This window comes from Macaca mulatta, chromosome 2, assembly GCF_049350105.2.
Source record: "Macaca mulatta isolate MMU2019108-1 chromosome 2, T2T-MMU8v2.0, whole genome shotgun sequence".
NCBI classification, from domain to species: domain Eukaryota; kingdom Metazoa; phylum Chordata; class Mammalia; order Primates; family Cercopithecidae; genus Macaca; species Macaca mulatta.
The window spans coordinates 35,595,480-35,609,654 of record NC_133407.1 but is presented as its reverse complement, the minus strand read 5'-3'; the positions used below and the strand labels follow the sequence as shown (position 1 = coordinate 35,609,654).

The following is a 14,175-nucleotide window of genomic DNA, read 5'->3' as shown; positions in this document are numbered from 1 at the left end:
CAAGCCCTAACACATAACAGAAAGAGAACCACTTTGAACGACATTGTGCAATTGTGCAATATTCACTCTTCAAGTTCAGCATGTTAATTCAAGTTTCAAACAATACTGATGTGGCTTAATAGGCAAAATGATGAAAAAAAAAAGCATACTTCAACTTCAATGACTGATCAAGACTCCAATCACACATGGTAAATGGTAGGAAAAGTAACATGCTTTAGTACAAAACGTTTTTACCTCTAAAGCCAACTGCTGCACTTGACCAGCTCCATGAACTCGGAGAAGAGAAAATATCAACTTAAAGTGCCCAATGCATTCACTCTCAGAACCTAGAGAATAAGAATAAAATGGTTTTTTATTTCCAAGAGATGTTTGAAATTATTTAGCTTCAGAAAACCGATATACACTGTTGTTTACTGTCAATTTTAAGTCTCTGATAACCCTTTCTAAACATCTGTGACATGAAGTAAGTGGTTGACCTCTAAGCAGCCATAAGTCTGAAAAGGCAAAATGTAAGGTACTAGAGCTTTTTAGGTTTACTTTGTTTGCATTCCCATCCCCACCCCTAACCCTCAGGCTAAGACCTTTATCAAATAAACAATCCAAATATAGCTCAAAAATCTAAAGTGTAAGGTAGTAATTTTATTCTTTACCTCTAGACCTTAGGGTTACCCCCCTCAACCTAATTATACTTTGGGAGACTCTGACATGATTTGGCTTTTAAATAAGACTAGGTTAGAACTCTGCCACTTAACTATAATACAAACAAACTGGTATGAATATACAAAGCACTCCCTGTGAAAATACATAAAATGAAATGGTATTTCCATTCCTACCTACCTCAAATCCTAATCCCATATATTTACTCCCATTTTGTTGTTAATAAAACAAAAGCATGAAACAGGTTTTGTTCAGCATATTCTTCCTTTTCTATATGGTAGTAAAACAGTGTAATTTCTTATCTTTTGAGGATTCTTAAGATAACTCAGTAAGCCTCCTTCAAATTAAAGAGTCTGAGAATATTCTATAAATATGTTGCTTTTAAATTCATTTTCAAACCACTTAATAGGGAATAACTGTCAAATACATCAACGACACACAAACCATACTTCTAAATTACAAGAGAGAGTTAATTCTAATAAATGTGATACATATTATCAGAAGGATTTCTGCACAGGCCTTTCTTCAACTTTTTACAAGTTCCAAATCAACAGTCTGCTCTGCTACAATTTCTTTGTATCTAACATACCACTAGCAATATTCCACACTTTGACAACTCCAAAAAAAAGACAAAGTTTTCTTCAGATTTTATAACACTGTCTTTAATAACATCCCAATGTACATCCTGTAAATGCGTAATTTTCCCAATATTTAATTACTGTTATTTTATTTAAATAACTTTTTGGCAATAACCCAAAAGTCAGAATTTTAATAGTACTTTAATACATACTAAGAAGAGTAGAAATGTACCTGAAAGGTAATGTTCAATGTTATTTTAAAAGATCAAGTAATTTAAATTGAATTTGTATTATTTTAGGTTTATATTCTATATTTACTATCAAAGTTAGAGTTGAAAGAAGCTGTTAGACTTTCACTCACCCATCTCCCTGGAGTCAGGCTAGAGTAATATCTTAAAGATGATTAAGAGTAGGAACTCTCACATCTTTATTTCAATTTTTATTCACCAAAAACTTCAGGCAATTTTTCAAAAATATCAGTGCCCATATGCACATGGCACTGGTTAGAGACCAGAAAGGAGGCAAAAATTAGATCACTTCTTATTAAATAACTCTAATTCAAGCACTTATACTTGATATGTTAACTTATGACATGTGAAATTTTATGCTATCAAACTATTCTGCCTTTTCAACTCATTTAGATACATGTTCTCATAGAGACATGAATTTTTCTAAACATGGTGCCTTGACCTCTCTCCCCAGCTTAACTTTTATTGTAAAAATATTACAGGGTAAATTCCCTGTAATGTTATGTTAATACAGTATAACCAAGTATAATTTTCCCTGATCAAACTGATTATTGGAATTTTTAGGGCTCCTGTATTATATGGGTCTTACTGATCAAAGGTTTAGTCACATACCTGGATTATATTTTATGACATTTCTCAGAGCCTCCAAAGCCATTTCTACTCTCGGTAAGCGATCTCCATGTTGCTCTGACTCCACTTTTGCAGCATGTGTGATGGCCATGAATGTGTGCAGGTACTGGGCCTGGGAGCCTATATAATCCAAGAGACTTGCAGCAAATGCTTTTGGAACCTAATCAAAGCAGACAAGTATTTAAAACACATGGGTGCCCTAAGAAATAACTCCATAGCAAAAGAAAGAACTTTAAGCTATGAAAGTGAATAAACATGATAAAATACATACATACGAATACACCTATGCATTATAGGGGACATGGTAGAGGGCAGGAAACATTATACTGTATTTCTCAACTTCCAGAGATCTGATATACTCCCATTAGTATCTTAGTGTAACAATTCTGAGATTAGAATACCTCCTCCCTTTATCAATTGAAGTAACAGATAGTATGATATAGAACTTCTAAAATTTGGTTATATTTTTATAATTAAAAGTTATAAAAAATTTAGAACATAGATTCAAAGGACAATTTTCAAAAGGACTTCACAAGTTACTTAACTCATTCTGCTTAATAGCTATTTACATATATATTACTCTGTGGTAAGTGATACACATTATGGCTTAGTAAATTTTTCTTCTAAGAGCAAACTCTAAAACAAAGCCTCACTTCTTTCCTTCTTACAAACAAATCAATCACCAAATCCTCTTTGCCACCTCCTACAAGTCAGTTGCAGTGGCTTGCACCTGTAATCCCAGTTACTTGGGAGGCTGAGATAGAAGGACTGCTTGAGGCCAGGAGTTTGAGACCAGCCTGGGCAAAATAGTGAGACCCCTGTCAATAAATAGAAAAAACAAAAAATGAGAGCAAAAACTCCCTGTATGATCCCCAAGCGCTCAGAAGAAGCTCCTCAGTTGTTTCTGGAAGTGATTAGGAATCATCACAAAAGATGATCTGATGTGACTCCAGTCATCTTCTAAAAAAATCTTTATTTCCAACCTATATTTTCTCCTAATACTGGCCAGAGGAAGCCTCAGGTCTGGTGGTCTGATATCCCTTGTGATGAAATGAGCATGTAACTGGCCTTGTATGTCCATGAAGGACTACTGAGTTAAAGGCCACGGCCCAGTGGGATAGCAGTAGGCATAAAATATAAGAAAAAGCTGGGCAAGGAACAACTTCTTATGAACAAACTTCATAAAATTCAGTTCTTCAACAATCAAGATAAAGAGGCTCACAAGCTGTCAGTGGTCACCCCATCACAAGCATTAGGTATTATTTCAGGTATTATATTTCAGTGTAGAGGCACACCTCAGAGATAGTGTGGGTTCAGTTCCAGATCACCAAAATAAAGCATATTTTTTGGTTTTCCAGTGCGTATAAAAGTTATTTTTATATTATACTGTGGTCTACTATTAAGTGTACGATAGTATTATGTCTAAAAAACTATGTGCATACCTTAACTAAAAAATGCTAACAATCATCCAAGCCTTCAGCAAGTCAATCTTTTTGCTGGTGGGAATGTCACCTTGACGTTGATAGCTGCTGACTAATCAGGGTGGTGGTTGCCGAAGGTTGGGGTGGCTTCCCAAAGTAAAACAATGAAGTCTGCTCTATCAACTGACTTCCTTTCGTGAAAGATTTCTCGGTAACATGTGATCTGTTTGATAACATTTTATCCACAGTACTTCTTTCAAAATTGAAGTCAATCTTCCCAAACCCTGCTGCTGCTTTATTAACTCAGTTTATGTAATATACTAAATCTTTTGTCATTTTAACAATGTTCACAGCATCTTCACAAGATTTCATCTCAAGAACCACTCTTTGCTTAGTCACAAGAAGCAACTCCTTATCTGTTCAAGTTTTATCATGAGATTGTAGCAACTGAGTCACATATTCAGGATCTACTTCTAATTCTAGTTCTCTTGCTAGTTCCAGCCCATGTGCAGTGACTTCCTTCACTGGAATCTTGAGCTTCTCTAAGTCATCCATGATAGCCAGGAACAATTTCTTCCAAACTCCTGTTAATGTTGATATTTTTACCTCCTCCCATGAATTACAAATGCTCTTATGCATCAAGAAAGGTGAATCCTTTCCAGAAGGTTTTCAATTTACTTTGCCCACATCCATTACAGGAATCACTATCTATGGCAGCTATAGCCATATGAAATATATGTCTTAAATAACAAGATGTAAAACTTTAAATTACTCCTTGATCCATGGGCTGCAAAATGGATGTTGTATTAGCAGGCATGAAAATATTAATCTCCTTGTACATCTCCATCAGAGCTCTTGGGTGACCAGATGCATTGTCAGTGAACAGTAGTATTTTGAAAGCTCTTTTTTCCTGAGCAGTAGGTCTCCACAGTGGGCTTATAATATAATATGCATAAACAGATGTGTTGTCATTCAGGCTTTGTTTTTCCATTTATAGAGCACAGGCAGAGCAGATTTAGCGTATTTTTTTTTTTTTTAATAATTTCAACTTTCGTTTTAGATTCGGGGGTAGGTGCATAGGCTTGTTACCTGGAATACTGAAGTTTGGGGTATGATTTCACCCAGGTACTGACTACAGTATCAACCTTGACCACCCCCTCTTCCCTCTAGTAGTCTCCAGTGTCTATTATAGCCACTTTTATGTCCATAAGTACCCACTATTTAGCCTCCACTTATAAGTGAGAACAGATTTATCAATCTTAAAGTTCCTAGGATCTTCAGAAGGGTAAATGAGCTTCAACATAAAAGTCAGCAGCTGCATCAGCCTCTACCAAGACAGTCAACTTGTCCTTCGAAGCTTTGAAGCCAGACATTGATTGCTCCTCTCTAGCTAAATCCTAGATGGCATGCTCTCCCAATAGAAGGCATTAGAAACTTTAGTGTAGTGACCTTCAATTATCTTAGCTAAGTTTCTGGGTAAGTTGCTGCAGCTTCTCCATCAGCACTTGCTGCTTCACCTTGCACTTTTATGTTATGAAGATAGCTTTTTTCTTTAAACCTCATGAACCAACCCCCCTAGCTTCAAACTTTTCTTCTGCAGCTTCCTTACCCTCTCTCTCAGCCTTCACAAAATTAAAGAGAGTTAGGACCTTGCTCTCAATTAGCCTTTGTCTTATGCAAATGTCGTGGCTGGTTTGATCTTCTATCCAAATCATTAAAACTTTCCATACCTCAGCAATAAGGCTGTTTCAGTTTCTTATCATTCACGTATTCATTGGAGTAGCACTTCTAATTTCCTTCAAGAACTTTTCCTTTGCATTCACAACTTGGCTGTGTGGCACAAGAGGCATAGCTTTCGGCCTATTTCACCTTCTGACAAGCCTTCCTCATCAAGCTTAATCATTTCTAGCTTTTGATTTAAAGTGAGAGACCTGTGACTCTTGTAGGGTTATTAACTGGCCTAATTCCAATATTGTTGACTCAGAATAGGGAGGCCACAGGAGACGGAGACTGGGAAATGGATGGTTGGTGGAACAATCAGAACACATACAGTTACTGATGAAGTTCACTATTGATGAACTTCACTATCTTACGTAAACAATTAGCAAGAGCAACATCACTGATCACAGATCACCGTAACAGATATGATAAAGTGTGAAACATTGAGAGAATTAGTAAAATGTGACAGAGACATGTAGTGAACACATGCTGCTGGAAAAATGGTGCCAATAGTTGTGCTTGGCACAGGGTTGCCACAAACCTTCAATATGTTTTTCTTTAAAAGAGAAAAGCAACATAGTAAAGAAAGTGCAATAAAATGAAGTGTGCTTCTATACAGTGTGACTACACTAGTAACTTTCAGTAACAGATGATCAAAGGTATCAGATAAAATTAAAAGCAGAGCGCTTACCTCCAGTTGGAAAGTAGGAACTTCATTATACACCCTAACAAAAATCTCCCCTACAATAAGTTCTTTGGCATGATCACTGTAGACAAATTCTGATCCATAAGTTTTGTCACAATCACCCTTTTTAAAAGATGAAAATAGACTGTTAGATGTAAATCTATCCATGTTCAGTTTAATAACTTAACAGATAAGTAACTTGAGAGATCTATGCATTTTCTAGAGAAAAAATGTGGTGTGATACATGTCACAGTACTTAAAATGACTTTGGAATAGGCACACAATTACATTTTTTTATTCCAAATATTACTATTATTAACTCATTTTAAAATTTCAAAGGATCAGAGGTCAGCTAACAAAGGTCTTAGAGCAAGAGATTATAAAGCAAATATGACACTTTATTCTTCTTAATCAACTCAGCAGACATCAGACCTAGTAATATGTAGTACAACAGAGCTGAGAAATGAGCATATTTGGACTGGGTTTTAAAAAGTAATACACTGGGCCGGGCACGATGACTCACGACTGTAATCCCAGCACTTTGGGAGGCTGAGGCAGGCAGATCATGAGGTCAAGAGATCGAGACCATCCTGGCCAATATGGTGAAACCCTGTCTCCACTAAAAATACAAAAATTAGCTGGGCATGGTGGCACACGCCTGTAGCCCCAGCTACTTGGGAGGCTGAGGCAGAAGAATCACTTGAACCCGGGAGGCGGAGGTTGCAGTGGGCAGAGATCACGCCACTGCATTCCAGCCTGGTGACAGAGTGAGATTGTGTCTCAAAAAAAAAAAAAAAAAAAAAAAGAAAGAAAAAAGAAGTAATACACTGAACAAAAGTGCTGAAAAACAAAAGAGGAATGGGAGAAAAACAGTCCCAAAGAGGATTAAGAATGAAACCAAAAGGAATTTAGGTTGGACTAAAATAACATGTAAAAGTATACAATAAATTATAAAATGCTAAACAAAGAGATGTTATTATGTCTATTCTGGTAAAAGATAATGTACAGAAGGCCGAGTGTGGCGGCTCACGCCTGTAGTCCCAGACCTTTGGGAGGCCAAGGTGGGCGGATCACCTGAGGTCAGGAGTTCGAGACCAGCCTGACCAACATGGAAAAACCCCATCTCTACTAAAAATACAAAATTAGCTGGGCATGGTGGCGCATGCCTGTCATTCCAGCTACTCGGGAGGCTGAGGCAGGGCAGGAGAGTCGCTTGAAACTGGGAGGCGGAGGTTGCAGCAAGCCAAGATTGCGCCATTGCACTCCAGCCTGGGCCAAGAAGGAGGAAACTCTGTCTCAAAAAACAAACAAACAAACAAAAACAATGTACAGAAATGTGAGACCTGTTCTCCCTAGCTCTGCAATTCTCAAAAATTTTATCCATAAAGAGTTCTAAGTACTAACATGGAATGAGCTCAAAAACGCTAAATAACAGAGATGTTACAGTAATAGCTACTCTAATTTCCAAAGCCACACACATAATTATCTTCAAAGTCATCAAGATTCAACCATCTAGTGTATGGATTATCCAGGTCTTCTCCTTATTGCCCATCCTACTGCCTTTTTTTTTTTTTCCATTGCTTAGTAATAGCTTCTCCACTAAAAGGTGGTACGGTAGAAAAAAATGTTCAGTTTTGACACTGGAAAGCAACTTTCACTTACTAGGGAAAAGAGGCTGGAGTGAACAACTAAAATAAGGTTTCTGGGTTAAAAAACTGGTTAAAATAGAAAACAGCTGTATATAAGTGGTAACAATAATAAAAAAATCCTGATGTATTACTACATACAACACAATACTCTTCTTAAATGGGCCAAATATTACATGGCAGAAAGCCATACTGACTGACACTAAACTGAGAAATAGTTTTCTGTTCTAATCAACACTGCTGTATCTCCAGAGATTCCATCAGAATAAATTACTCAAGAAATTTATAAACCAATGACATACTTTTTTAATCATGTTTTCTTGTTGGGATTCAAGAAATTCAAGTAATTCTGCTCTTGTAGAATTGTTCCATATCAAATACGGACTTTCTGTGTTGCTGTTAAGCATCTTCAAAATCTAGGAGACAATATTACTGTTTTATGACATTTAGTGAAAAAAATTATCGACATTATCAATTATTAAAATTGTCTATCATATGCCAAACACTAAAATAGTTGCCTATAGTATAATGGACCTCAATAATAAGTATCTCAATAATTCTAACAAGTTTGCTGATACGACCCACTTTACGGCTGAGAAAAACTAAGGCTGCAAATCATTAAATTATTTGTCCCAGGTCTTACAACTGGTAACTGGTGAAACTGGGATCTGAAACTGAGTCTGACTTCAACATTCTCAAAATCTGCTGTGCCATGGTGAAATTCAGTATTTTTAAAGTATTTAATAAACACATTGTGAATACAAGCTTGAAAAGAATCACAACACAATACCTTTCTATACATGTATTTGAAAACAAAACCTAAGTCTTTAAGAAGCATACCTGTATGAAGGAAAATAAAATTTATGGGGAGAAAGCCAGATTTTCTTGACCACACCCTGATACTGAAGGCTGTGCAGTCGTTCTGCAGGCATAGATTATGGCTGCTTAGGCATCTGGTGTGTTTTCCTATTGTTAAGCTCTCCTCAATTTGAAATGTAAACACAGACATTTCACAATTCCTTAAATGTCTGAATAAAAAGCTTTTATTTTTACAGAGGTCTACTGCTAATAGGAAAACAGAGGAGTATGACCTCCATCTTATACAGACATGCAAGCCTTGTTTTCAAAAGGCTAATTTCTAGTTAAGCATTTTATTAAATAGAGATGGAGCTCATGCCAACATTTAATTTTGAAATGCTACAAAAATTTTTTAGTGGGGATGGCTATAGAAGTTAATCCCGAACTTCTTGTCATTTTTGGAGAGAATGCTTTCAATCAGCAAAATGTATCACATGGTTGAGTGAAAAGTCCAGGAAAATAACTAACATCAAGAGTGGTCCTGGTTGTCTAGTGTTTAGGAAAAATAGTAAAAACAAAAACAAGATTAAAAAACAAAAACAAAAACAAACAAAAAAAACCAGTGGCATCGGCCGGGCGCAGTGGCTCAAGCCTGTAATTCCAGCACTTTGGGAGGCCGAGACGGGTGGATCACGAGGTCAGGAGATCGAGACCATCCTGGCTAACACGGTGAAACCCCGTCTCTACTAAAAAATACAAAAAAACTAGCCGGGTGAGTTGGCGGGCGCCTGTAGTCCCAGCTACTCGGGGGGCTGAGGCAGGAGAATGGCGTAAACTCGGGAGGCGGAGCTTGCAGTGAGCTGAGATCTGGCCACTGCACTCCAGCCTGGGCAACAGAGGGAGACTCCGTCTCAAAAAAAAAAAAAAACAAACAGTGGCATCTAGAGCCACTGCCTTTCACACATGGGGACTGAAAAGCATGGCAAGCACTGAAAACTGGACTCAATCACATTGGATTAAAAACAAATAAGCTGTTTAAAAGTTGTAAAATTACTTTGGAAACCTGAGGATTCTGTCACTTACAAAAGTAACGGTTCATCATTAGAGGAAACAAAAGAAAAACTGCCTACAATTCTGCCATTCAAAAATAATTAGTTAACATATTGGTACAAATCTATCAATCCATTTATTTTGTTATACCAAAAATAGGATCTAGGGTCTTCATTTAAAATCTTTTAATGTCTTTCAGTACTCTTTTTACAATTAAAGGATAAGAGTAACCTATTTAATGGATTTCTATAGTTTATCTAATTCTTTAATGCTATATTCTTAGATTATTTCTCAATAATCCTTGCAAAAGAAGTTAAAGAAAGAGGTTGGGAGATCTATCATGTCATACTGATTTTTGTAATGTATCTATGTATGTACGTAGATACATATACATATACACGTGTATATATGTATTTACTTTCAGGATTTTAACTCTGCATCTGAATAAGCTATGGCTTACAATAAAAGCTTGAAATAGACTCTGGGTCTCCTGTCTCCCAGTAGTCTGCCATTGTGAAATACCATTTCAACTTCACTCTCTTGTCCTGTCCCTTTGTGACTCAAGGTTGGTAAGAATTATGACGGGCTCCACAGCTGAGAAACAAAGTTAATTTGCCCTCGCAAAAACTGGACTTGTAGAACTGACATCATTAGCATCAAGCAATTATAAAGTGAGTTTCTTGCTTGAGAGAACAAATGTGAACGTTCTTAATTTTTAGGTTTCCTAGATCAATATTATTGTATTACTTTACTGCTTAAAGGATCTTGCACTATTCATTAAAACCTAGGCTACCTCTGAAGCACATACCTCAGTCACACTAGCCACAGCAAGTTTTCTAGCAACATAGGGTGTCAGCATGCCAGCTAAGCTTTTCCTTATGGTTGGATTTTCTGGAGTTGCTTGTTCTTCAGCCAAATACCCTCCAAGGCGACTCAGAGCATGGACACTCAGTTTGGCAAGGCTGTTGGCTACCTCCTGTTACAAAAAAATTAAGTTGTTAAAGTAGATCTGTTATCTTACACAGCTACTATAACTTTACCGAATCACACTATATGGAACATATTTAAGGAGTAAAAAGCCAACCAAACAAAAAGGGTACAAGAGTATCTAACATTGATATCAGAAAGTTTACGTGTTGGGGCTTGTTTTTTTATTTATAAGAAGGACTAACTTATACCCAATGCAGTATATCTAACAGACAACAGGAAGAAGCACATTTGGTGGTAATGTGGGAAGGAGGGGATAGGTAGGCAGCCCTGCCTGCTAGAAGCACACATTTACAATATGAGCAATAAATGAGAGCACATAGAAGAGACAAAAAATATCTATAAAAATCAGATAAGTACTCAAGTATTTAGGGGAGCTAGCCTCAATTGCCTGATGGTAACATTATATTGTCCTGTGTTACACAACCATAATTTTGCAATCATAAAGTTGACTCCGAGTAATTAAGAAAGTATTAAATTATGTCCAGCAAATGCCACTGCAAATTCCCTTGCCTTGAATCCTTTCAGCATAAGCAATTACGACTAAAAGTTTTGGGTCTTAAAAAGCTATAAACCTAATTTTCCTGAAAAACAATTTATCTCTGGGGACTCTGGATAGCTGCAGCTTTGCTTTGCATTAGTTTAGCACTAACCTATAGTTTGGGTTCAAATTCAATATTAAAGCAACGTTAAAGTTACCTGCTGGTTTGTTTCTTCACTTTTCTGAATGCCACTCTCTTCTAGTGTGTAGTCATAATTAAACAGAAAACCAAGCAGATACCACAAAATTCCAGCCTGAAATAGGTGTGTCTGTAGCCAGAAATCCACGGCAAAAGAACTGACACATTCTACCCCAAGAGAAGCCACCCGGGGAATACTCTGAGAAAAAAGAATGAGAGAATAAGTTGTTACAGAGTTTAAAAAAAAAAAAAACCAAAACAAAAAACTAAGAGGAACCGGTTATGCGTGTATGTCAAGCTAACTACGTTATTTTGTAAAATGTTTACCTCTTCTTATATTTTCAATTCCAATTTAAATCTGAATCCTATATCCTTTAAAGCCTAAAATTAAAAGTGACCTCATAACGAGATACCAGAATTACAACCTTTAAGGCTAGTGTCAGAAGACTTGGGAATAGTTTCCTGTTTCATTTCTTCTATTTTTAATTTTTAAAAACAGTGACATGGCATCAATAGCAACTTACATGCTAGTGATCTTAAATACAACAATAACTTTTGTGCAGTTGTAAAGATTTATGTCAGAGTTTCTATTCTGTAATCAAATACTTCTAAGGACATCAAGTAGATATAGTAGAGGAGATACTTTCATCAGTTCCCTCACTTATTGATACTTCAGTATGAGATCAGCATCTCAATCCTAGTTTATTCAAGACAATTCTCACTCTGCCCAGTTATCTAAGACATCTCTCTCTCCCTCCCAGTCAACTATCACATCTACCCACAGTCAACCTCTCTCAGGTCTGGACTGGGAGGAAACAGTAAGTTCTCAGATCTCTAAAGCCTTTCCTACCAAGCAGTGCCTGAACTCTCCAGTTTTCAGGTTTTAATGGCCCCCTCTCTTTTCTTTCTTTCTTTCTTTTTTTTTTTTTGAGACAGGGTCTCAATCTCTTGCCCAGGCTGGAGCGTAGTGGCCCAGGCTAACTCTGAATCACACACCTCAGTCACACTAGCCACAGCAAGTTTTCTGGCAACATAGGGTGTCAGCATGCCAGCTAAACTTCTCCTTATGGTTGAATTTTCTGGAGTTGCTTGTTCTTCAGCCAAATACTCAGCCTCCCAAGTACCTGGGATTACAGGCGCGTACCATCACATCCAGCTGATTTTTGTACTTTTTGTAGACAGGGTTTTGCAGTGTTGGCCAGGCTGGTCTCGAACTCCTGACCTTAAGTGATCTGCCAACCTCGGCCTGCCAAACTGCTGGGATTACAGGCGTGAGCCACCACACTGGACTAGCCTTTTGCTTTTAATAGACTTATTTATTACGGGCTTCTCTTTTCTCCCTGCCACTCATTCCAATGTTCAGATGGAACCCACTTCCCTTTAGCTATATCAATTTAGTCTTACTCTTTGCAGGCCAGCCTAGAAACAAAGCCTCCATTTACAGCAAGGCTTCTGTGAAAAACACTTTTAGAAAACAATGTGCTTATAAATTAGGAACTGGCTAGTTGACAAAAAGACACTTTGCTGTCTCTATATCTAGAAAGCATTAAAGATTAACTCTACCTTGCCAAAATATAGTACCCGACAGAGATCCTTGATAATGCTAGGCATTTCCGTGATCTTCTCTCGGCATTCTTCAAACTGAGCAGCCACACTATAGCATTTACTTATGTGTCCACACACCTACAGACAACACAACAGAGCAAAAAAACCAGTAGAGTCACATAGGCATTCCTTATTTAACACATTAGAAATCAAACCAGCAGAGATTTGTGAATAATGCTTAATGGTATATACAATGCTCCAAAATTAAATAGAACGTCTTTACTAGATCACTAGTCTTTCTCATCAAGATCTATAAATGCTGGGGTAGTTGGCAAACCACAGCCACTACAACCCATGGGCCAAACTGACCATGGTCTTCGTACTACCAAAGAGCTAAGAATGGTTTTTAGATTTTCCAAGGGCTGTAAAAAAGTCACAAAAGAAAACGTAACAGAGACTGTATGAAGCCTGAAACACTCATATATTTACTCCCTGGACCTTTATTTTAAAAGTTTGTTGGCCTCTGGATTAAGGTATTTTTGTATAGTTTACTAACATAGCAGAATATCACAATTTTATTTACACAATGGACTTCAAAATAGAGGATGAAACTCAACAGCCAGTACTTGTTTTATATTCTGAATTTTGCTGGCATAAGCAAAAGGCCAAATAAAAAGACACGTTCTACAAAGCTCTTAATGAACTCCTGATGAATTTCCTATCTTATAACCTTAAATGTTAAGCCAGTTAAAATACTAGGGATAGGAGAATGAGGGATGGAAGATATGTGAAACAAGAATGGCATAAAGCTGGCTAATGGAAACATACAGGTTCAATAAACTCTTCTCTAGAAAGAAAACTTAAGCCAACAGATCACAAGTGCTTTAGTGCAGTTGATACACAGATCAGCAGCATCAATGACACTTGGAAACTTGTTATAAAAACATACTCTCAGGCCACCACCCTAGACCCACTAAATCAGAAACTTGGGGTGGGGTGGAGCTCTGCAACCCACAGTTGAAATAGCCCTCCACTTGATTCTCATATATGTTAAAATCTGAAACTGATCTAGTGCAATTTTCTTGGAACCACAGGTTTTAGCCTCACCTGTACTGACATGTCACTTGGTTTACTAGAACGAGTCAAGACAGCCACACAGCGACTAAATGCCTCCTGTAACACCTGCAGAAGAAGAAGTCAGCTGTTAACTCTCCATTTTGACTTCAAGTCTGAAAGGCCTTTTCTAGCAGTAATAAAATATAAATAACCCTTTAATGTTAAATATTTGATACATAAATGTTTGATCAACATTTGCTAAATAAATAGTAAACAAAGGACTCCTAAAAGTTTCTTTTTACGCATTTCTAATAAGCTACTTTGTAAACAATATTACCATTATCAGTTTTGAACCCAACACTTTCCAACACACATTATGAAATAAAGCTCCACTTCTATCTTTAATTTGGTATGAGAATAAAGAAAATATTGTGTTATCTGCTGAAATAAACTAAAGAATCTGCATTTGTACTTG

The 14,175-nt window shown here is 37.0% G+C and overlaps 1 protein-coding gene across 1 annotated transcript in view; it reads right to left on the bottom strand.

The window, feature by feature from the left end:
• DNAJC13 (DnaJ heat shock protein family (Hsp40) member C13) overlaps positions 1-14,175 on the bottom strand; it is a 121,165-nt gene that overhangs the window by 25,379 nt on the left and 81,611 nt on the right. The window contains exons 38-45 of the mRNA XM_001115526.5: positions 13,752-13,826; positions 12,663-12,782; positions 11,119-11,298; positions 10,241-10,408; positions 7,887-8,000; positions 5,945-6,061; positions 2,096-2,273; positions 235-326 (exon numbers count right to left, since the gene is read on the bottom strand). Of these exons, the coding sequence (XP_001115526.2) occupies positions 235-326; positions 2,096-2,273; positions 5,945-6,061; positions 7,887-8,000; positions 10,241-10,408; positions 11,119-11,298; positions 12,663-12,782; positions 13,752-13,826 (1,044 nt within the window). The remainder of the gene's footprint in view (positions 1-234; positions 327-2,095; positions 2,274-5,944; positions 6,062-7,886; positions 8,001-10,240; positions 10,409-11,118; positions 11,299-12,662; positions 12,783-13,751; positions 13,827-14,175) is intronic.